General features: G+C 47.6%; 1 protein-coding gene and 1 long non-coding RNA gene across 4 annotated transcripts in view; one reads left to right on the top strand and one right to left on the bottom strand.

Moving 5' to 3' along the window:
• Window positions 1-1,032: 1,032 nt before the first annotated feature.
• LOC136149503 (uncharacterized) lies at window positions 1,033-11,353 on the bottom strand. Its single transcript, XR_010659679.1, has 3 exons — window positions 11,291-11,353; window positions 5,307-5,444; window positions 1,033-1,114 (listed from the first exon to the last, which is right to left on the bottom strand). It is a non-coding gene; the product is annotated as an uncharacterized lncRNA (long non-coding RNA).
• Window positions 11,354-11,653: 300 nt separating this feature from the next.
• The window catches only part of HLF (HLF transcription factor, PAR bZIP family member), a 54,088-nt gene continuing 41,372 nt past the window's right edge, over window positions 11,654-24,369 (top strand). The window contains exons 1-3 of one of the 3 annotated variants that reach the window (XM_065909523.1): window positions 11,654-12,177; window positions 14,341-14,676; window positions 19,835-20,979. In XM_065909523.1, the coding sequence (XP_065765595.1) occupies window positions 12,063-12,177; window positions 14,341-14,676; window positions 19,835-20,208 (825 nt within the window). In that variant the 5' untranslated portion in view covers window positions 11,654-12,062 and the 3' untranslated portion in view covers window positions 20,209-20,979. Of the gene's footprint in view, window positions 12,178-14,340; window positions 14,677-19,834; window positions 20,980-24,369 lie in introns of those variants that run through there. The other 2 variants (XM_065909522.1, XM_065909524.1) reach the window with 2 other exon arrangements.

Below are 24,369 nucleotides of genomic sequence, written 5' to 3'. Positions count from 1 at the left end.
GGGTTTCATTCTGCAGGTAGTGCAGGGATACTGAGGGCTCACAGGGAAAGGAAAGAAGCCAAATCCCAGTTAGACTTTTGGAACCTAAGCTTGGAGGAACACTACTTTGTGAAGGCGGGAAGTGAAGATGGAAAGTTCAGGGGCAGCAGTGGGTAAGGAGGCTCCCCTAGAGGGAGAGCTGCAGCAAGCCTTCCAAGGCAGCGGCAGTGAGAATGGAAGGGTCGGTTCTGTAGCTTCTAACCTGCTGACCCTGCAAGCTGGTGCCAGTGGGGAGAGGGGGAGAGGAAATGCAACCAGGGGAGGGGTTGGTTCATTTGAGAGTAGGACGAAAGAGGAATACTATTCAGAGTTATTTTGCAAAGAGGATTAGATTCTGAAATATTTGGAACTTACTGAGTTTGGTGGCATCTAAGCTGACTTGGTTGAACAAGATAACTGTGCCAGCCAGGTCATATTGTTCCTGTTTTCTTCATATTATGATGGTTTGACATTTGACATCTTAAAAAACCTTCCTACCCCTTTTGGGGCTGGAAAATTCTTTTTTTTTTTTTAATAATTAATTTGGTTGTGTTGGGTCTCAGCAGCCTGCAGGATCTAGTTCCCTGATCGGGGATCAAACCTGGGCCCCTGCACTGGGAAGACAGAGTCTTAACCACTGGACCATCAGGGCAGTCCTGGGGCTAGACAGTTCTTACAGATAGCAGAGGACTCGGCTGTGAGCACACTCCTGATATACAAATGAGCCAACCCAGAGCCACACCCACTCTACCTGGCCTGAACACCCTCAGGGCGATGGTACTTTGCCTTAATTACCCTGGGTACTCTGCAAATAGGACCACCCCTGTAGCCTGCCGCTGATATTACTGAACTGGCCAGCTGTAGACTATGGACCCTTCCCTGCCTCACCTTTCCAGCACAAATTAAAGGCCTTGGCCTGGATTCTCCCCTCACTCCTGCTCCTTCAGCCTCCTGACCAGCGCTGGTGCTTCACCATATGGCCCTACATGGGGTGCTGGGCCTCCTGTTCCTAGGACCGGTGAGTACATTTAATTTGCTTTCACAAGCCTCTCCTTGTCCTTGTCTTCTCTTGAGGCCACAATTGACTGCTCCTCACCTGAAAAAGTACAAAACACAGGCAAAATCACCAACTCTATCACCAAAAGAAGCTTTCCACAGCCACAGACTGTGCTGTTATCCTTGAGGGCAGAGGTGGAAGAATATGGTTCAATTTAGTTCAGTTCAGTTCAGTTGCTAAGTCGTGTCTGACTCTTTCCGACCCCATGAACCACAGCACGCCAGGCCTCCCTGTCCATCACAAGCTCCCGGAGTCCACCCAAACCCATGTCCATTGAGCCGGTGATGCCATCCAATCATCTCATCCTCTGTCATCCCCTTCTCCTCCCACCTTCAATCTTTCCCAGCATCAGGGTCTTTTCCAATGAGTCAGTTCTTCGCATCAGGTGGCCAAAGTATTGGAGTTTCAGCTTCAGCATCAGTCCTTTCAGTGAATATTCAGGAATAATTTCCTTTAGGATGGACTAGTTTGATCTCCTTGCTGTCCAAGGGACTCTCAAGAGTCTTCTCCAACACCACAGTTCAAATACATCAATTCTATGGTGCTCAGCTTTCTTTATAGTCCAACTCTCACATCCATACATGACTACTGGAAAAACCATAGCTTTGACTAGACAGACCTTTGTTGGCAAAGTAATGTCTCTGCTTTTTAATATGCTGTCTAGGTTGGTCATAACTTTCCTTCCAAGGAGTAAATGTCTTTTTAACTTCATGGCTGCAATCACCATCAACAGTGATTTTGGAGCCCCCAAAATTAAGTCTGTCACTGTTTCCCCATCTATTTGCCATGAAGTGATGGGATGAGATGCCATGATCTTAGTCTTCTGAATGTTGAGTTTTAAGTCAACTTTTTCACTCTCCTCTTTCACTTTATCAAGAGGCTATTTAGTTCTTTGTTTTCTGCCATAAGGGTGGTGTTTTCTGCATGTCTGAGGTTATTGATATTTCTCTCGGCAATCTTGATTCCAGCTTGTGCTTCATCCAGCCCAGAACCCCCTATTCTTGGGACTTCCTTTTCCTTCCACTCTAACCATTTGGTCCCAGTTGGGGTGGTCACATTTCTATCAACTATAGGACACCACTGCCGACTCCAAGAATAGGCAGCTGATCTAAGCTGGGCCCATCTGAGCCTGTCTACAAAACCAAGAAAGAGAGTTAGTCTATCTCTGGTGGAGGAAAGTCAAAGATATGAAACTCCTAAATGACTGGAAGCCACACAGTGCATGAAAGAGGCCAATTTGCAGAGAGAGAATGCAGAGACAACGAGAAGGCAAAGCAAAGCCAACCCAAACTCCCCATATTCGCCTCAGCCAGTGTGGCTTTGGCTTATGACATCCCAAGAATTTTCATCAATAAAAAGGTATCAGTGTCTATCTCCTAGCACTGTCTTAAAGATGGTATGTGATGATGCAAAGTACTTAGCACAGAGCCTGGCCTGATCCGTGCTCTGCATATAGTCATTGCCAAGGTTAAGATCATTGGTACCATTCTTCTTGTGAGCTTGGCATTCTAGAAACTGCACAGCCTGTAGTTCCAACTGTGCTATTCTATACCTGTGTGCCTTACACCCTGCATACCTCTCCTACTCCCCACTTCCCTCACCTACTCCTAATTCTACCCACAAAACCTTCCTGAAGCCACTCTCTGAAGTCCTTCAGTAAGAGGCAGTCACTTCCCTCTTCACACTGCTTTTCTCTCTCAATTGTACACTGATGTACATATCTAGCTAAGTGACTGTCTTCTCAGCTGACTGCAGGGAACCCCATGTTTCTATTTCTCTTCTTAGCTTGAATCCTTAGCATCCAGAACAGTGCTTGGTCCCAAAGTGCTCTCCTCCATCCACCAGCATTCCGTGCCTGGAGAAGAGGACCTACAGAAAGAGAAAGGCAGGCCTGCTGAAAGCTCCTCAATCTTCATGTTCCCTGCCTGACAAAAAAAGCACCAACAGATGGGAAACTGTGCTTGGAGCCTAGTAAAATTAGTGTCCAAAAAGCCAGGAAGGTTGCCTCCAGCTCTGAGCAAGGACCAGCAGATTCGAAGCCTGTGAGGCATAATGAGCTGGGATAAAGGGAGCCTAGAATGTGCCTGTCCATGTGTGAGAAGACCTAATGCCACCTCAGCCAAGCGAGGCCCTTTCTCCTGCTTTTCCCTCCCAGGATCTGAGCCCCTGTGATGGACATGTCCACATCCTCACAGCTGTGCAATGGGAGGGAAGTCTCAGCAAGATCGTGTGCACCCAGCTGACACTGCCTGCAGTCATTAAGGCCATGCAACTCACTTGCCTGGCTCTAACCCCATGTTCAGCAAGGATGCTCCCATGGAGAGTGTCCCTATGGGGCAGGAAACACACTATCCAGCTGATATGAATCTTTAAGTATTGTTAGAAGTTCAACACACCTGGCATGCCCAGTGCATCTTTACAGAAGAAAGCTGTGCCAAGTTGATCTGGCCACATATGGCTTGGGCCACATGTTTGAGTAAAACCAGCTACTTTGGCCTCTAGTAATTGAATCCATTACCAATGTCCCAACAAAGACACCCACTTAAAGGCATTGGTTTGGCCACTTGTTATGAGATGGCCCATGTGAAACTCTGCCCAGTGCAAAATCTGGATATAGAAAATGGTGGTGAGGTCTGTGGATCACATTTTGTCTTGGAGTGAAGAGGCAATGAACAGAGGGAATCTGCATTCCTGTGTGATGAGATGCCCTTGTTCCTAACACGGCCCTCGTTCCTAACACATGCCCTTGAGCCTAACACACAGCTTGGAAACTATAGAGTGTGGTTAATGGTCAATTTTGCTGAGGCTGACTGAACCTGGAGTCTAGAAAACTGAAGGCTAGATTCTGAGTCATGGCAAGTTCTTGCCTCTGTAGCTCAAACATCTCTAACTTCAGTTATACTGACTAGATTTGAAATAATTTTCATGTGCTAATTAATACCCTATGTAGGGATTTCCCTATAGTTCAGATGGTAAGGAATCTGCCTGCAATGCAGGAGACCCAGGTTCAAACCCTGGGTCAGGAAGATCCCCTAGAGAAGGAAATGACAATCCACTCCAGTATTCTTGCTTGGAGAATTCCATAGACAGAGGAATTCTATGGAATTCTGGTGGGCTACAGTCTATGGGGTCGCAAAGAGTAGGACATGACTGACTAATACACAAGTAACACCCAGATTTCTATTCCTCACCCTTTAATAAGATACAGGAAATGGACATCTTTTCCCTAGTCTGGTTGAAAGGCTATTCGGAATCTGCTTTATTGGATTCTTTCATTTAACTTCAAACTCATACATCTTTTGGAGTCTGGAAGCAATAGAAGGTGGCTACCCTGGCTAAAGCGAGAAAAGTCTGAAAAAAGAAAAGGACACATGTGTTTGGATTAAAAGGAGCATCTAATATCACGGATCAAATAAACAGATATGTAGATCCACAAATGGAACATCCCTGCAAAGGAACAGAAAAACAGAAAATGCAAAAGTGCCCCACCCAGTTAACAAGTTCTCACATTTGTTTCAGTCAGTCAGTCAGTTCAGTTGTTCAGTCATGTCTGACTCTTTCCGACCCCATGGACTGCAGCACACCAGGCCTCCCTGTCCATCACCAAATCCCAGAATTTACTCAAATTCATGTCCATCGAGTCAGTGATGCCATCCAACCATCTTGTTCTCTGTTGTCCCCTTCTCCTCCCACCTTCAATCTTTCCCAGCATCAGGGTCTTTTCCAATGTGTCAGCTCTTCACAGCAGGTGGCCAAAGTATTGGAGTTTCAGCTTCAGCATCAGTCCTTTCAGTGAATATTCAGGAATGATTTCCTTTAGGATGGACTAGTTTGATCTCCTTGCTGTCCAAGGGACTCTCAAGAGTCTTCTCCAACACCACAGTTCAAATACATCAATTCTATGGTGCTCAGCTTTCTTTATAGTCCAACTCTCACATCCATACATGACTACTGGAAAAACCATAGTTCTGACTAGATGGACCTTTGTTGGCAAAGTAATGTCTCTGCTTTTTAATATGCAGTCTAGGTTGGTCATAACTTTCCTTCCAAGGAGTAAGCGTCTTTTAATTTCATGACTGCAGTCACCATCAACAGTGATTTTGGAGCCCCCCAAAATAAAGTCAGCCACTGTTTCCCTTGTTTCCCCATCTATTTGCCATCAAGTGATGGGACCAGATGCCATAATCTTAGTTTTCTGAATGTTGAATTTTAAGCCAACTTTTTCACTCACCTCTTTCACTTTCATCAGGAGGCTCTTTAGTTCTTTGCTTTCTGTCATAAAGGTGGTGTCTTCTGCATATCTGAGGTTATTGATATTTCTCCCAGGAATCTTGTGCTTCATCCAGCCTGCCATTTCTCATGAAGTACTCTGCATGTACGTCAAATAAGCAGGGTGACAATATACAGCCCTTCCAAGAACCTCCACGTGCGTTATCTCATTTAGTCCTCCTAGTGACTCTGATCTTTAGTTTTTATTTCACACAAAGAAAATGGAGATCAGAGAGGTTATCCAAGTCACAGGACAGAGGAAGAATTTGAACCAGAGGGAAGCCCAGTGAGTTTACTGGATGGATGACTGTCATTCATTTACTGCATGGAGGTTAAGAGCACATATTTTGGAGTCAAGCAGAGTTGTTTTCAGCTCACAGGTTTTCCATGTCCCAGCTAGGCAAAGGACCATGGCAAGTCACTACCTTCTCTGAGCTTCACTGTTCTCATCTGTAAAATGGGGGTGACAATGCTCCACACCCTATGCTGATGTTACAAGTAAAAAATGAGATATTAAGTGTCTAATGCTGTGCCAGAACACAGTTAAGCACACAATAAATGCGCCTTTTCCTCCTTCGTGTTGTTCTAACTACTACTTTAGTAGGAGATACCGAAGTATGTCTCACCCCAAACTCTGTACTTATTCTACTGTATCCCTTTTAAACATATTGTATATCTGTTCTTTCCTTCTTGTCAACACAATTTTTCTTCACTTTCCTCTGGATTTCAATAAACCACACCTACCTGGCTTATCACATCTACTGGGTTTTTTTTGTTTGTTTGTTTGTTTTAGAAATTAATATCAAGGAATTAAAGATAGTTTAAACAAAATCCCATATATTTGGAAATTAAACATCCACTTATCAATGATGGGTGTATCTAAGATGGCTTACCACCTCCTACAGGTATCTGTCTGTCCTACTCCTTATTATTTCATTTAGTAAGCACCCCAGATCCCAGATCTAAGGTAGGAAGCCCAGCCCTGGTCCTTCACATGAGTCATCCTTTGGAGTAGAGCTTAGCCTGCTAAACGTGTTTGCTTTTGGTTTGCATGTTCCTGCACCAAGTGAATGGATTTGAGGGTCTCTAGTAGTTAAGCTAATTAATTATAATTTTCCCGTCTTTGGTGTTTTAGCTGGGATAGAGGTTTCAGGAAGGAGAGAGGGAGAGCTGGGTTAGGCATATCCAGCTCAACTCCCACGTGATGTCTTTTACTTCTGAGTTAATTCCCTGGATAAAGTGCCCTTTCTGGCAACAAGATAAACAGGTTCATCTAGAGGTTTGGCTCGCTGGCACATAAAGCCTTTTATAACCCTAGTGGCTGCTTCTCAGCACCCCAGGCTCCCAGCCGCTGGTAGGGTACAGTGGCAGGCATTGTGTGCTCAGTAAGCTTTCACACCCACTGGGAACCTGAAACACAGACGCTGCTTACCCTGCAAAGACCTTTCTGCAGACCTGCAGGGCAGTGCCAAGGCGGCAGCGTCAAATCTGCCCCCACTAGGCTGCAAGAAAGACTTCCACACTCAGTCTCACCCAAGTTCTGAAATGACAGGCCAGCTGCAAACCACTGGCTGGACAGAAGGCTGAGTCCCACACCATCAGGGCAGAGCACGGCTGTGCTGACAGCTTTCAAGAGGTTGTCTGAGAAACCCTTCTTCTATGGTCATTTCTATTTTTAGGACAGTCCCATACTCCAGGAGCCTCTGCTATACTTCCCTACTTGAAGAGACAACTAAAGAGTTGCCACTGACCTGTTAAATGTTCTCCTTATAGAATTTATTTGTTTGGATGTATGCAACAGGTGTTTAGTTTTGACTTTTATATCCCCCAAGCACATGCAGGTTAGGACAGGAGGGCTGAAAATATTCACATTTGTAACAAAAAGCATTCAATAGACTTGATTATTTACTCTTAGACATAAAAAACGAATTAGCCATGCCTCTGCCTCTAGGCTCTTATTTACCTTAACATGTCAGCTTTGTAGAAGGTCTTGTAACAAACCAAATGAGCCATCCAAAGTGAGCCATTCATTTTAGTCTTGAACTTGGATGAACTTTGTTCTGCTGCTTGATATGAATCAGAGCCCAGGAAACTTAGAAATAGCATTATTCTGTTCTTGGAAATAAAGCATCCATTTTCCTTTGGGGATCAAAGGTTTTGATTACTCACAAATATACAGTCAAATAATTTTCAATAAATGTACCAAAGTGATTCAAGGGGGAAGTAAAATTCTTTTCAATAGTTGCTGCTAGAACAATCAAATATTCCCATGAGAAAAAAAAAACAGAGCCTCAACCTTTGTGCCTCAACTTCTCAGTGCTAGCCACAAAATTTAATTTGAGATGGGTCATTGACTTAAAAGGAAAAGCTTAAACTATAAAAGCTTTAGAAAAAAATATCTCCAAAACTCAGGATTCTTAGTTCACCAAAAGTAATAGCCATGAAAAAATTTTTTAATAAATTGAACTTCATTAAATTAAAGTTCCGTAAGTCCATGAATTTTTGCTCATGGAAAGGCAACATCAAGAAAATTAATAGGAAAGCCACAGAGTGGACAGAAACACATGTATCTGCCAAAGGACCTGTTATCCAAAGCATATAAAGAACTCCTAAAATTCAATAATAAAAAAGACAAACAACCCAATTTTAAATTGGGCAAGGGACTTGGGCAGTTTGCACAGAAAAATATACAAATGATTGATATGCACATGACAATGTGCTTAACATTGTCATCATGAAAATTCAAATTAAAAGCACAATGAGACATTCATCCACTTTAATGGCTAAATATTTTACAGCTGACAGAGGTAAATGTCAGTAAGAACTCAGGGCAATCAGGATTCTCAACTGCTGTTGGAAATGCAGAATAAGTCACCTACTTTAGGAAGTTGTTTGGCAGTTTCTCATAAAGTAAAACATGTATCCTTCCAATGAAACCAATTGCACTCCTATTTGTTTATCCAAAAGAAATGAAAACACATTCACAAGTTGTCAATTGCCTTTCTCCATATCTTGACCAATCTCATTCATTTCTGGAATTCCCTTTTTCCTATCTGCAGCCCTGATTTCCACATGTACAAATACTATGCATTCTCTTTATTTATTTATTTTTGATGTGGACCATTTTTAAAGTTGGGCTTTTCTGATGGCTCAGATGGTAAAGAATCCACCTGCAATGCGGGAGACCTGGGTTCGATCCCTGGGTTGGAAAGGTCCTCTGGAGGAGAGCACGGCAGCCCACTCCAGTATTCTTGCCTGGAGAATCCCATGGACGGAGGAGCCTGGCGGGCTACAGTCCATGGGGTTGCAAAGAGTTGGACACAACTGAGTGACTAAGTACAGCACAGCACATTTTTTAAGTCTTTATTGAATTTGTTACAATATTGCTTCTGTTTCACGGCTTTGGTTTTTTTGGCCAGGAGGCCTGTGGAATCTTAGCTCCCTGGTTAGGGATTGAACCCACACCTCCTTGATCACCAGGGAATTCCCCAAATACTATGCATTCTTAATGTCTTGTTTTGAGAAAGCTTGCTGGTTCCCTTCCCTTATCTTTATTCTCCAGGCCTGTCTTGTATTCTTTCTGTGTTTCTCATGTGCGTGTGTGCTAAGTCGCTTCAGTCGTGTCCGACTCTTTCTGATCCTATGGACCATAAACCACCAGGCTCCTCTGTCCATGGGATTCTCCAGGCAAGAATACTGGAGTGGGTTACTATGCCCTCCTCAAGGAGATTTTCCCAATCCAGGAATCAAACCTGCATCTCTTATGTCTCCTGCATTGGTAGGTGGATTCTTTACCAGTAGTGCCACCTGGGAAGCCCATGTTTCTCATAGACCATCACTTTTCACATTGGTTACATATGGCATATCACCAGCCAGTCTCTAAGTTCCCATCTGACCTGATCCCTCTGGTATGACATCTTCACCTGGCACCCAGAGCTTTATACAAGTTGTTTTGAACTAGTACTGAATGAATGACTGAGTGGACATATATTCATCCAATGACATGATGGACTTATGGTCAGAAGATCTTGATATAATGATATTTGGTAAATTCTCTAATCTTATTTGCCTTTATTTAAGATAAAATAACTGTGGTAGACTCTTACTTTGAGGAATTCCTAATGAGCTATGCCACCCAACTTGCATGCCCCTGTATGTTCTCTTCTCACACGGACTTGAGATTTGACTACATGTCTGACTTTGACCAGTGGAACATTAGCAAGCAAAATCTTAACAAGTGCTGCAGATTGGGGCTTATCTTAGATGGCTGGCTCTTGGCAGCCCTGAGCTGTCATGTAAGAAGTCAGACTACATGGCTGGAGAGACCACACAAAGGCCACGTGAAAGCAGACAAGCCTTGACACTTCATATAGAGGAAGAGAAGGCTGGCCATTTCAGTGTACCAGATGAGTCTAGTTCAGATTGCAGGATGAGGAGAAAAAATAAAACAGTTGTTCTTTGAAGGCAATAGATTTTTGAGTGATTGTTTGGAGATGTCATCTCTATCTACCCATTTTTGCTCCTTTAAAACTATATCGTAATGTGCATATATGCCAGGCTCTAAACTAAACTTTTCTGAGGGTTAGAACTATGTCTTAGTCATCTATAGGTCCCTGGCATACAGCTGGTGCTCGATACATATATGTGACATTAGCTTAAAGCCTGATGTTTTCGGAATTTGGTTGAAGTCTGAAACACTCTAGCACTATCTCACCTATCTTTCCCCATAATTTTCAAATGAGGAAAAATGTAGAAGTCACTTGATCATATGCCCAATGAGGAGGAATCTGCAGCTCAGAGAGGGAAAGGCACTCACCAGAAGCCACCCTGCCAAGGGCACCCTACACCTGGTCTCCTGTAATCCAATTGCCATCAGGGGCTCCAAGGAAGGGCCACCAAGAATTTCCACCCCCCAGAGGTAGTCTTTAACAAAAAAAACAAAACCTTTTTATTTTGTGTTGGGGAATAGCTGATTAACAATGTGATAGTTTCAGGTGACTAGTGAAGGGACTCATCCATACACATAGGTGTATCCATTCTCCAGCAAACTCCCCTCCCGTCCAAGCTGCCACATAACATTGAACAGAGTTCCCTGTGCTACACAGGAGGTTCTTGTTGGTTATCCATTTTAAATATAGCAATCACTGCCCACTCTTGGCCAGAGGTAGTGTTTACAAAGACCATTCTGTCTTATTGCAAGATTGTATTAATTTGTGCCCATTCACTCCTGCAAACTTTTCCGGAGATGATAGTACCCTAATCTTAGTGAGGAGATATGGGAAGGGAGGGTGAGGAAGACCCAGATGCCTGTGTGTTGGGGGTGGGGAGCTCCCCAGGCCTGGAATGCCAGCGCTACCAGCCAAGCCACACCCAGCTGCACGCAGTACTCAGCAATCACCCCTGTCTGGTGGCAAACTGGCCAAGCACGAACCTGTAGCTGCTGTGGTGGCCTTGAACAGTTATGTTACTTTGGGGAAAATTTTACAAAATCATTTTAAATACCATGCAGACTCTGTAACCCAGGCACAGTCATCTGTGTTCTTTTAGAGCAAATATTCCTGAAATACCATTCGGTGTGTGTGTCTCTCCTGCCCTCACTCAACTTCAGGCCAGAGTGTATCCCTATTAATTGCCTTGAAAGCTCTGGAAACAGTTCACAGCGCTTCTCTGTGGGTCCCTCTCTGGTTTTTATTATGTCTCATTTGAACTTCTAGCAAGTCCTTATTTTCCTGGGGTTGTGGGAGCGGGACAAGAGAACGGGAGCTAAACTTGGCTGGGGCCGGGGGAAATATTTAGCAGAGTACCCTCGATTGGACCCTAAAGATCCTAAAGCAGTCATTGCCAAACTTGACTGCTCTCTAATCACTCTGGGAGTGATTTTTCAAACACCCTAAATTATCCCCAGGTAGAAAACTAAAGAGATACATTTCTCATTCGTCTTCTTACTGTGAAAAAGTTCGCTCCTCAGCGCAGGCCCACGGCCCGGGGCGGAGGGACCTGGTGTCCTGAGGCCCTTCGCCGCCCGCCGGCACCACAAGGCTCCGGAAAGTCGGCGCGTGCGGCGACGCTACACTCGCGGCGGGGGCGGAGCCTCGGCGGGGGCGGAGTCTGTGGGCGGGGCCTCAGTGGGCGGAGCCGCGGGGTCCGCCCCCGAACGCCGCTGGGCGCGCGGGGCGGGCGCTGACGTCACTCCCGGCCGGCCGCGGCACATGGGCGGCGGGCTGCGCTGGGCCGGGCGCTGCGCTGGGCCGGGCGCTGCGGGGCCGCCGGCGCGGGGGGCAGCGGCCGCGGCGCGGGAGGGGCGGGGCGGGGCGCGCGGCCTCGCGCTCGCGCTCGCGCCGGGGCGGTGCGGGCTCTCCGCCTTCTGCAGCGCTCTGCATGTTTTTCCTTTCTTTTTCGCAATTTTGAGCGTTGTGCATGACGAGAGGTTCGAGGCAGGTGAGAGCATCCCGCCCGCCGCGGAGGAGCCCGCGGGCACTTGGCGCGCTCCCCGAGGGTCTTCTGCGCTGGGAGCCCGAAAGTTCTTTTGGTTTTGTGTTTTTATGCAGATGTATTTATAAAGACATAAGTAATTTTTTTTTCCTTTTCCTTCTCTTTTCTCCACCGCCTTGAAAGCTAGTACTTTTGGCAAAGGACGGAGGAAAAAGCTCAGCAACATTTTGGGGGGAGGTTGGAGTTTTTTGTTTCTTTTTTTAAAGAAAAAAAAAATTGCATCGCGATGGAGAAAATGTCCCGACCGCTTCCCCTGAACCCCACCTTTATCCCGCCTCCCTACGGCGTGCTCAGGTCCTTGCTGGAGAACCCGCTGAAGCTCCCCCTTCATCACGAAGACGGTGAGCGATGCCCTGCTGGCTGCCCCGCTGGGGGCCCCCTCCCGGGCCGGGCACCCCCGGAGCATCCCCCGCTCCCCCACTCCCGGCACCCCGGCCCCGCTTGAATGAAATTGAGGTGCTCACCTATCGCCCCACCCCTCCTCCCCCGACAAAGGGAGGGGACGGTTCTATCGAGGGGACATTCCGTGTTGCTAGTTGAGCGCCGGGGCCCCGGCCGGGCCTTGCGGGTCCTCTCGGGCGGCGCAGGTGGGAGACAGAAGTTGACAGGTCGGCGTCCCCGAGATCGAGGTGCATCCACACGCGGAGCGAAAGCACCAGCGCAGGGGCGAGGGGCGCCCCGCGTGCCCGGGAGTGAACCCCAGGGCCGGGCTCCAAGCGGGCGGGGGCTCGAGTCAGGGGTCCCACCGCGGAGCCGGGGTATTTGCGATCGTGCTGATCACAGCTCTTAGTATTAGCGTTTGGAGCTCCCGAGGCGACAGCGGAGACGCCCAGTATTCCGGGCTGGGTGCTTCAGGCCGGGAGATGGGGGCTGGGGTGGGCTGGGGGAGTGGTCCCTGGGCGGGGTGCCGCGCACGCCCCCCGTATGGCCCCCTTCGCCGCGCACTTTCCCGGTAGGAGGGGAGAGCCGGGCAGGCTCACGTGTAACCGCACCGGAGCCTCCTCTGGCCTGAGCCCTTTCTGGGTAAGTCCCAAACCTTCCCCGGGCAACCCTGGCTGGGGCAGGCCCGGAGGGTTCCTGCGAGGAGGCGCCGGATCCAGTTGGTAGGGATTTGTCGTTTGGGCTGGGGGGTTTCCTGCCTTAGGTATCCCAGGAGCAAATGTGAATGGTGAGGTGATCCCTGCGGCTCAGGAGTGTAAAGTCTTAAAAGATCCTTTGGCTCCAAGCAGCCGGGTCATATGCGCATTTTTCTTTCCTAGGACAACCTGTTGCATTGCAAGAGCTAAGGGGTTTGGTTCCCAGTCTGCAGAACGGAGCTTCCCTCTTAAATCCCGTTTAAGGAGGCGCACTTGGGAGGAAGGTGCTGCCTGCAGTCTTTTGCATCTGTGGGAGTTTCGAAGTCAGATTCTTGGGAGATGAGACTGTAGAGGATTAGAAGGGATGGCATGGAGGCTGTGTTTCTGTGAGGAAGAAAGTCAGAAGCTAAATTCCTTAATCACAGATTTCACCCGCAGTTGAGGACTAGTAGACTTGTCCAAATCCAGAGCGCTGGTTAAGGACCTAATGGGGTGAGGGATTCTTGCAGGTAGAAAACAGCTGTACATCTCCATCATAGATGCTCAGAGGAACCACCTTTTCTGGTAACTGTGCTCTTGACGGGTTCCATACAGGTATAATTTTCGAATTCGATCATACCTAAGTGTTTGGGGAAGAGGAGGAAGAAAACACTTTTGTATTTTAAACCACACCAAAACAAGAAACTCCTTTTGTAAAATACAGTGTACCCCAGTGACTTTAGATGCAAACACATGTGGGCTAGGAAGTTCTCAGCTTTCCTCTCTGCGATGTGATCCACTGGTTAAGCTCCCATAATCCTCAGAGCCTCTGTGTTTTCATTGTGAATGGAAGTTGTCACTATTTGCAAGTTTATTATGAGATTTTTGGGGGGAGAAACATATAAAAGAACCAGGTATGTTAGTAGGCACTCAATACAGGGTATCAAAGAAGGGCAGAGTCCTGCTTTACCAAAATTAGCATTACTAATACACTGGCTTTCTAAATCTGAATGACCTCATATTGTCACTGTAATGAATTTCCTGGAAGATAAATCATGCCTAGTTATTGGCTGTTTTCTTAAAAATCACAGCAGTTGTATGTAATTGCAGGTGTTATTTTCCCACTGTAGATTTCAATTATTATTTGTCTCCTAAATAATGCACTGAGGACTGTGCTGTCTTGTTTATATCCTAGATCAGTCTCTAGCCCCGTCCCGAGGACTAGTGCTTTCTTTCCAAAGTAAATAGGAAGATGTTGAAAAACAGGCAGAGATCCATGTCCTGCCTGAACTTTTAACTCTAGAGCCACAAGAAGCAGCAGACAGAGAACAGCCCCGGTACATGTGGAAAGTAGTTTTGTAGCAGAAGCCAAGGAGGAGTGTTAAAAAAAAAAAAGTGAGACTTTTTCACTGTCTTTTTTAAACTCCAATATTTCCCCTTGTTTTGCAGCATATAGTAAGGATAAAGACAAGGAAAAGAAGCTGGATGATGAGAGTAATAGCCCGACGGTCCCCCAGTCAGCATTCTTGGGGCCCACCTTATGGGACAAAACCCTTCCCTATGACGGAGATACCTTCCAGTTGGAATACATGGACCTGGAGGAGTTTTTGTCGGAAAATGGCATTCCCCCCAGCCCGTCTCAGCATGACCACAGCCCCCACCCTCCCGGGCTGCAGCCGACCTCCTCAGCGGCCCCTTCCGTCATGGACCTCAGCAGTCGGGCCTCCGCACCCATTCACCCTGGCATCCCACCCCCGAACTGTGTGCAGAGCCCCATGCGACCAGGTAAAGTCCCAGATGGTTCTGCCTTCCCCTGGGGAGGAGGGGAGCGAAGGGGGAGGGCGGGGCTGACATGAACGTCTTGATCCTCAGGGGTGCATCCGAAAAGGGGAGCCTTGGGTTTTGGCCACAGTAGTGGTTGTCCCATTTCAGCGAGCGCATCACCCAGAGAGTCAGCTAAAGGCCGACTCTATGGAACCTACCCCTAGAAATTCTGACCTTTCAGGTCTGGCTGAGGCCTGGAATATGCATTTTTTTATCCAGCCCCAGTGGGGATTCTAATGCAGCTGTTCCAAGGACTGCAGTTTGAGGAATGCCAACCTGCGGTTAATGATTGGGATAATTCAGGCCCCTGACTCACCTCCGTCTCTTTTCCTCCTTCCCCAAGTACACAGATATTAGGGCCTTGCTAATGATTTGGGTGGACTGTCTCTATCATGCTGTGGTTTGCCTGTATTCATTGTTTTTTGGCTGAAGGGGAACAAGATGTGAGTGAGGGGTGGGGGGCAGGTATCTTTTTCATCCATTTCAGCTTGTGTTGTCAGTTGAGAAACTGAGTCTTAAAGTAGGTCTCACCTTAAGCATGACAGCCTTCTTCAGCATCACATCCTGTCTTTCTCTTCACTATTCCTACAAAATTGTTCTTTTTTTTTTTTTCATTTTCATCCGTTCACCACACGTAATCCACTTTTATCAAAACCTACAAGGCTGGCTTTAAATGGTGTTGAAATATTGCACAAAAACGTTACCTGAAATGACCGGTACTTCAAAACCCACCCGCAAACGCTCAGATGTAAACACAAGTGAGGGCGCTCTGTCTCCATGTCTTTAGCCCCCTGTCGTACAAAACACACAGGAAGAAAAGCCGTTTCATTTGCACAGGTAACCGAGAACAAAGATGCAGCGGACAAATCGTCGGGAGGGTCACCGAGCCAGGGAACTTAGCTGTGGGAAGGCCAGAAAGCAGGACGGTGGGAGGCTTGAGCCGGAGATCTCTCTCAAACTCTGTGTCCTCGGCTCATGTTGAGTTTCTGTGGCACACAGCGCGAGATGAAAATGAAAGGAAACAGTGCAGAGGAGGAAGAGAATGCCCCTGCCTCGAAATGCCAGTATTGGACTTAAAGCTCTCCCATCCAGTCTCTCTGCGGCCCCTTCTTCGAAACCCACTTTGAATTATACCTTCCAGGGTGCTACCTGGAACAGCATGAAGTCTTAACCCCTGCCTACCCCCGGGGCCCACAGAAGCTTATGGAGACACCCTTTCATGTGAGCCTGACCCCCTGTTACTTAGGACATACGGGGGCATTCTCCCAGGAACAGATTACAAAATAAATAACCATCAGAGTGAGAAGAGAGTCAGGAGGAAGGGTACAGAAGCCAGGTGAGAAGGCTTAGCTGTGCCTCTGTCATCTGCTCTGCAGAATGAGACAGACGTCTTCGCAGCAGTGGGACTTTACAAAGTGCTGCAGCCTTTCTGGGCCTCAGTTTCCCTTTTGTGCAGGAGGGTATCATTTTGGTTTGATTGGGTCATTGTGAAAATTAGAGATAATATGTCTAAGGGGTTAGATGACTAGCACTAGATATTTCTTAATGAGAGCAGTTATGATCATTATTCTGTTTGTGTCAGCTTCCATCACTTCTTCCAATGCCTGTCTTCTGAAAGACCTTCACAGAATAACTAGTACTGTGTGTAACCCTTTGTTCTGCAGAGAAATGTCGGGAGATTTTGACCAATAGTTTTTGGCTTGCAGTGTTCTAAGCCTAACACTTACACTCAGTTGACAAGTTATTTCTCAGTCTTCTGTTCATGCATAGGATGTGTGCCATGGTAGAAATACTGCAGGTTTTTTTCCCCCAAAAGACATGCTGGTGGGGGGGTCTCCACCCTTAGGTTCCTACTGAAAAATCAAGAATTGGGATTTTGGAGCTTGAAAGTCATTTGAATCAATATTGATCAACGACTTTCAGAAACTTGTGATGCCCTACTCAGACCTGCAGTCCATAACAAAGGACTCTTGCTTTCAGTGGCTGTCATTTTGTTAGGTTGTAGAGTTAAAGACACTTGGATCAAAGGGGGCACTGGGACCTAGAAATAAGTTCTTCACTTATATGTTGCTTTTTTTTTCACAACGGAAGCACACTTCATAAATAATACTCTTCAATTCATTTAAACTCAATGATATTCCTGACAAAAAAAGGAAAAGAAGTTAGAGCTCTTCTTAAAATACCCAGTGCAGATAAAATAACACTGCTGTTCTTACAGAGGTGATAATGCAACGTAAAATTCTAGGGAAGGTGGAGTTGATGGGTGGTATATCACAGGCAAACCTGAAACAGGAGAAAGTCCTTCATTATTCTGTGTAATCACAGTGGTGACCCGAATAGAAATACCGAGTAACCCTTGAGGAAAACAAATCCTGAGAAGGGAAGAGTACAGAGGTAGCTGTGAGCATTCCGGGAACTGTAGAATCTCAGTCTGCAGCAAGATTCCTCAGGTGAGTCTGCTGTAGGGGCTGCCCTGTGTTTTGTGGGATGTTTGAGGGCATCCCTGCCCTCTGTTCTGTAGAAGCCAGTAAACCCTCCCCACCCCAACCTGTGACCAGTAAAAATGTCTCTTGTTACTGCCAAATGTCCCCAGAGGGCAAAATTGCCCCCCCCCTCCCCACCCCCAGCCCGCCCCGGAACTACTGATCTCAACTTGCGATTTGAACGGCCACATCTGGGCTTAATTCAGGATCCTGTCACACACATGGATGCTTTATACCTCCTGTAATGCATTATGGCAAAACTTTTGAAGCAGTCAGGAGACCTTAAGTTGCTAAGAAGAAATATAACATTAATAAGAGCATAGTTATCCACTTTTAGTTAATAAAACTAAGACATCAGGATAATCAGGAGATAATTGCAAAGCAATTTTGTTAAATATTTATTTTCTACTCTCTGCTCAGCGTGCATAATTTGAGTTATACTCGGTAGCATTGTACCATTAGTGCTACCTGTGTGGCTGAAGGGAAGTAAAAGAGATGACAAATTATGCATTTCTAGATTTACCCCAAGTGTGTCTTGGAATGACAAGGTGAGTGTTCCTGTGAATTCTCTTACTGTTTGCCTTAACTGCCCTCCAAGCTATCTCCTATTTTATACACCCATCATTATTATTCTGTTACCTGTCTGTTCAAAGAATGAGTTAAATATCTGAATGCAATTTTCCTTGAAGAAATAACCCAGGGATCTGCTGAAGCCTTCTCTGGCAGTGGGGGTTATTGCTATGCTTTCTGGGCTGACATCTTAATCAGGAGCAGTGGTGGTTCCTGGATGCTGTAGGCATCGGCAGGGGCTTCTCACGCATTTGAGGTGCAGCTTCCTGGCCATTCCCGAGCCGGCAGGGATGGCAGGAGAGTCCTGACCACTTCGACGTTTGCTTGTCAGATGCTATCAGAGGTGGTGCCGGGAGTGCTTTCCTGGAGGTATGTGCTGCATACGGAAAAAAGAAGAATCAGTTTGCCCTGAGAATTGAGTGATTGCTTTAAGGACAGCAGTCCCTTTAGGGAAAGTCATCTATAGCAGACAAAGGCAGGGTTATTTTTAAATCACATGCTTGTAAAGCCAGAATTGAAATTGTTTCCTCTGGTGGTTTTTCTTTGAATAGCTTGGAGGTGTCCTGCCACCATTAGACCCGAATTCAGCTGAGAATTATGAAGCTTCTCTTTCCCATTCTGAGCACGATCTGGGTTGTGGTGAGGCTGGTTAGAGAGTAAAGTGAAAACCCTTCCGTGTCGGGGTGAGGGTGGGGGGGTCAGGGAGACCCCACTGGAGCTCGGCAGGATGGAGAGGAGGAGTGGGGTCAGGGAGACCCCACTGGAGCTTGGCAGGATGCGGGGGCAGGGGCGGGGAGACCCCAGTGGAGCTTGGCAGGATGGGGGGGCTGGGGAGACCCCACTGGAGCTTGGCAGGAGGGGGGGGTGCGGTCGGGGAGACCCCACTGTAGCTTGGCAGGATGGAATCAGCGTTGTGTCTGCTCTGTTCCTGCTCTTGTAATGAGGTTCTGATGGGGAAGGGAGGGACCACCATGGGATCCAGATTGTCATGTTGGGGAGATCTGTGCTGGGGGCCCTGAAATTACAAGGGGTCCTGCTGAAGCAACAGAGTTCTTTGGGCTTTTCTGATACCGTGAGACAAAGCTTCGATTTGTCCCTGCCCTTAAGCGTGTGCAGTTCATGTACCTTCCCGTCCCGCATGCTGGTCACGTCTGCAGGTTGGGGGCGCTCTGAGTTGAGGTGCACTGCACCCCACGTGTCTTGGGAGTGCTTTCCATTCATCGGGATCAAGAGGGCCTTGAGGGGAGAGCATCAGCTTTGTCCTTGAAGCAGGCAGACTTTTCTTGGTTCCAGTTCATCTTCTCCACCACACCCTGCAGAGGACAGGGGCGCCCTGCTCTCTTGGCTTTGCCATCTGTAACATTCCCGGGACTGCACATCCTTGCCTTCTGGCAGGAGGTGTTTCTGGACAGGGGTGCAGAGTGAGGGTGACTAGGCGCTTACGAGCATCAGCTCTGGGCCCAGGGACTTGGGTTCACAGCCTGGACGTGTGCTGGCTTGCTGTGTAACTTTGGGTCCATTTCCTGACCTCTTTAAGCCTTCGTGTTCCCATTGGGAGAATGGACACTGGAAACGGTCACCCTCCCATGGGGTGTTAGCAGGCTGTGTGACACAGGCCTTCTCAGAGCTTGGAGCTGGAGGGATGTCGTGGCTTGACAACAGGGAAAGGAATGGCTTATTCCCAACCCCATTCTCCATTTAGGGATGTGTTTCATCCAGCTCCCTTCCCTCTGCAAAACTAGGACATGGGGTGTTTTGTGGTCCCCCCGGCCCCACTGCCCCCCACCCCCAGCGGGCCCTATACCCTGGAGGCTGCTTGACTTTTCGGCCTCATTCTGGATTAGAGCAAGCCACTTGCCTGACGTTACCCCAGCAGTTTCTGGGTTCGCACCTCAGTAGACACGGCCGCTTGCCCGGTGCCCAGCCCCCAGCTCCCTCCTGCATGAGCCCCAGCGACCCTGGCTGCCTGCCCCTGGCACGTGGCTGTGCCTCGCGGAGCTCGCCCGGCCTGGGTGGCGAGCTGGCCGCCTGCCACCCCCCGCCCCCACCCTCGCTTCCCTTCCCAGGCACGCCGCCGCGAGTGCAGCAAGCGATCGTAATCCTGACCCTGACCCTGGCACAAGAAGGCCGCGCTCCGGAGGGCCGTTCCCATGCCAGGGAAGCCTGCTCTGCCCCACGTCCTAGCCAGACCCCAAGTGCCCAGCTGCCCAGAGGCGCTGTCTGCTCTGCGCTGCTGCGGTGGGCAGGCTTCCTGCAGGCCGGCTCCTGCCAAGGAGCTTGGCAGAGGCTCTTCAGTTCAGCCCGGTGTCTACCAGATGAGAAAAATAGCACTGTAAAGACAGAACTAGGTAGAGCAGAAGAACGGGTAGGGGGAGGTGGGAAGGAGGGGGCTGAGATAACATCCCGGAGCAGAGCGCCAGAGGGTGAGACACAACAGTGATGGACTGGGTTTCGCAGAAGCCTCCCCGCCAACGAGCACTAATCACTTGTACCCAGGAATCATTTTTTATGTCTCAGCAGTGAAGATGAAGGGAAGCAGGAGGGTGGCAGTGGCAGCATTAAGACTGAAAAAGCTTTGGAAGAGAATAAACCAGAGAGGGACGGGGCCGTGCAGGGCCTGCATTTGGTTCTGTGATGGGAAGGGCCGAGAATATTGGGGCCAGGTCGTATCCCACTTTATTATACTGTTTGGTGTGCCCCCAGCACATGTCTTAACCGGAAACCACTCAACCACTGTTTTGGAATAAACTGAAATATGCTTCCGACATAGGTGCTTGCTGGCTCACTGTTCAGATGTCCAAAATCAGGATGACCTGTGTTTGATACGTGGGTCATCCAAGCAGCGTGTCACCCTTGTCGGGCACAGGATCCCACAAACAAGCATGCCTGGTGTAGTCCCGTCCCTGCCACGCTCGCCCATGCTCTTGGACATGTCCCTTAAATTTTGTGAGCTTTGCATTTTCCATCTGGAACTTTCGGAGAAATCCCTGGATGTGCCTCCTAGGCTTGTTGAAGGACTGCTGGAGAAGACTTGGCACAGTGATGGGCCCGCAGCAAGTGCCCAGTCACAGCTGCTCTGAGGGCGTCCTCATTCCCGTCTGGTCTCATCTCTCATAGGAGGACCTCATCTCTCGCTGGGTTCCTGGGGAGTCTCCATACCTCTCCCTTCCTGGCCAGTTAAGGCCTCTGGAGTTGGCATTTCTCCTTTGCTTCTCTGCTGAGTCTTACTCACTCCTTTCTTCACCTCTGAGTTTTAATTAACCTTGGATCGCTAACTGTAGCCATTATTCAGTCCTCCTTGCTCATGAGATTAAAAGAAAATCAGACAAGCAAAACGTGGCCCAAAGAAGTTCTTGAGTAGAGGATTTCTCCGTGACACATATGGCTAGCAAATCAATCAGTCAATCAGTTGATGTTACTATTGTGAATTTTTACGAATAGGCAAGAATCCCACTTGAAGGAAATACAGTGAACTCAGGGGTAAAGAAACCATACAGGCATGTTAGGGCGCCAGGAAAGGAGGAAAGTCTAGTCCATCCTACTGCTTATAAGCAGGAGTTTCCAAAAGCATTCCAGAATGATTCCTCCTCCCCCCCCCCCCCCCCAGAGGTCCTTTAATGGAGAAATCTTGACTCTTTCCACACACTTATCTTCTTATCTGCAAAGTAACATCTTTGTTGGGTTAACGTGAGGTTTCTGATGTCCATGAAGGCCAGCATGGCGCCTCCCATAATAAGCCAACCCTGACCCACGGCGCCTCCCATAGTAAGCCAACCCTCACCCACGGCGCCTCCCATAATAAGCCAGTCCTGACCTCGATCAGTCCTGTCACTTTCCTCTTGTCAACACTAGAAAGACGAGAGGGTAACAGAGGAAGCCGTCAGAGCTGGGGGCACGTGGATGATCCCCAGTAATAGCATCAGCTGTGGATTTGCGCTTCCCATGGGGAAGATAGACAAGGGTATGATTGAACTGCTGGTCTCAAGGAGATGGGAGTTCAGTAGGGAAGATGGAACATTTAGGTGAAACAATGAGTAACAGAACAAGCTAGCATGTTCCAGGCCAAAAGCTGAGTCCACAGAGGCCTCCAATATCTACTGAAAGAGGAGGGGGAAAGAGCCCGAAAATGAGTAAAACCTCTGAAAATTAATGTGGGGGCAGTGCCATCCGTCAGGGCTGCCAGATCTCAGGGAAGCAGCTGCTGCCTGGGGCGGGCCTGGGGGTGATGCTTCTTGGGGAGTCAGGCCTTCCCGGGTCTCCTGGTGCTGGAGGAGCAGGGATGGAGAGCAGCAGTGGGGTGAGCATGGAGGTGGGAATGTCCGTGGGTGTCCAGGGAGCAAGGTGTCGATCCCGTTCAGCTGGTGCAGAAGACTCACATGAAGGAGGCAGGGATATGAGTCTGCAGAGGCAGGTGCCAGCCAGGCTGGCAGCTTCCTAAACGCCAGGCTCCTGAGCTTGAACCTGGCCCAGGAGGTAGTGGGGAGCCATTGAAGGTTTCTGAGTGGGGAAGTGGCATGTGGATGTTCCCTCTTGGGTTCAAGGTTGGATTTGAAACATTTTTAGATACTTCACAACAGTTTCCTCTGGCAAACCAGGACTTCCTTATTTTTGTTGTTTGGAAAATAAACACTCTTCCTTGAACATCAAACAGCTTTTCAAAACACAATGTTCTAATGATCTAGAGAAAGTAATTCAAAAACACAGGGTTTAAGTTTCACTTACAAAGCCCATAATTTTGGTGATTGGGGGAAACCCTCTTTGGCAAGAAAAGAGTTTGAGGGATGTGAACAGTTTAGAATTTAAAAAACGTCCAAAAGCGGGCCTGATCTCACAGAAGCAGAAAAATAGATTTTAATAAACCCAATCCATTAACATTCATGACTTTAAAGTGCCTCTATATTATAAAGCTTACTGGGTTTGCAAACAAATGTGTTAAACCTCTTTCTGTGAGTGTAGGTTTTGTGCTTTTTGGTGTATGTGTATGTGTGATTGTGGGAGAGAGGGAGGGAAGGTTCCAGTGATACAAGTAGTACTTGATTATAAGGATTACCTGCAGCAGTAATATCAGGCTAAAACACTTAGGCGAGTGTTCGGCCAGCTTAGTGATTTTACTCCTGAGAGACAGAGGAATCCTTATTACAGTTGTGTATTCTTGAGTCCTGACCTTGTGCCTGTGGCTCTCTTCTCCCCTGAAAACCGGAATTAATTGCATGCCATGCAGAGATCGGGTGGCTGGGGGTGGGGTGGGGGTTGTGCTGAATTGCTGCTGGAGAAAAAGGACTTTGTGGGAGCAGACGGGCTCTGGGGGGAGGGAAGGGGGCTGCTGAACGGCACCTGCGTGAAGTAGCTTGCTCAGGTACCCCTGAAGTGTTCTCTGAGATCAAGCCAAGATTACAGAAAGCAGGAGGAGTTGCCATAACCCAAATCAGTTCACTTAAGAAAAAAAAAAAACACAAAAAACTGTGTGTGCAGTTTCACCTCCAACTATGTACAGTAGACAATTACAGGAGTGTTGGCAGAATCAAGCATCTGTTGGGGAAAAACTATACAGTACTTGTTTCTGTTAAATTGGCTTCTGGTGGATACACACTTCATGACTTAATATGAAAATCCCAAAAATGTTTTCCTTCCTTTCTGACTTTGACAAGTATTGTTACTGTCTCAAGCTCCTAACCATCCAGCTCATAATGGGAATCCAGTCTCACTGTCTGTCCTGAAAAATGGCAGTTCCATTGTCAGACAGATCTCCTAAAAGTTTTGTTTTTAGAAGTTTAATCTAGGATTTTTTTTTTTCATTAATGATTTTTGGAAGAATGCTTTGGAATTTGGGATCTTGTAGTAAGAGACGACTTGTGGCTAATTAAGCCCCTTTCTGTCTCAAATCTTGCCTGGGAGACCCTGGATTCCTAAAAACAATGAGCGCACACTGCTGGCAGAAAGATGCTCCAGGGAGCTGCAATACTAAATCATCTGTGACAAAATGTTCTCTTAGACAGTGGGGTTGCATAAATGGATCAGCAGAAATAAGCGCCTTGGCAGAAGCTTCTTGAGTGGGAAACAGCAGTGCTTTCTTCTGTAATTGGCTCTGGGTAGCAGTCTGCTGGGAGGTCCTTGCTGGGGAACCCACGCTTGGGCCGTGGGGTAGAGAAGGAAAGCTTTGCTGCCGCTCTGCAAGTGTCTTCACACTTAATGGAAAGAGTTAAGTGAGACTGGCCATTCAGGCCCAGTACATGCCTCCTGAATTGAACGGGCAGAGTGAAGGTTTGTTTGGGGAGGGATGCCACCAGGCCCTGGCCAATGGGAATCAAGGCTGTAAACCAGATGAACAAGATCATCTAGATAGGCAGTCATCAGATTACCCAGAACAGATACTTCAATACCCCAAGACAGGAAGAGTTATTCTAAGGAGGGTGGCAGAGTCAAACTCTGGTCTGCCCAAAGGATTGATCAGAAGACTTAGTTCATTTTAGAATGGATTTATTGTGCTGTGGGCTTAGTTAGTATCATGGAAGGAGATTATGGAGGCTTTTACTAGAGAGAACTTTTAAAATAGGATGGAGATCTCATATCCAGTTCGAATAACATTGCTATTAGAGGCCAA

Source organism: Muntiacus reevesi, chromosome 18, assembly GCF_963930625.1.
Source record: "Muntiacus reevesi chromosome 18, mMunRee1.1, whole genome shotgun sequence".
In the NCBI taxonomy this organism is placed as follows: domain Eukaryota; kingdom Metazoa; phylum Chordata; class Mammalia; order Artiodactyla; family Cervidae; genus Muntiacus; species Muntiacus reevesi.
Note: the sequence above shows the minus strand (reverse complement) of the source record. Positions and strands in the feature narration are given on the sequence as shown.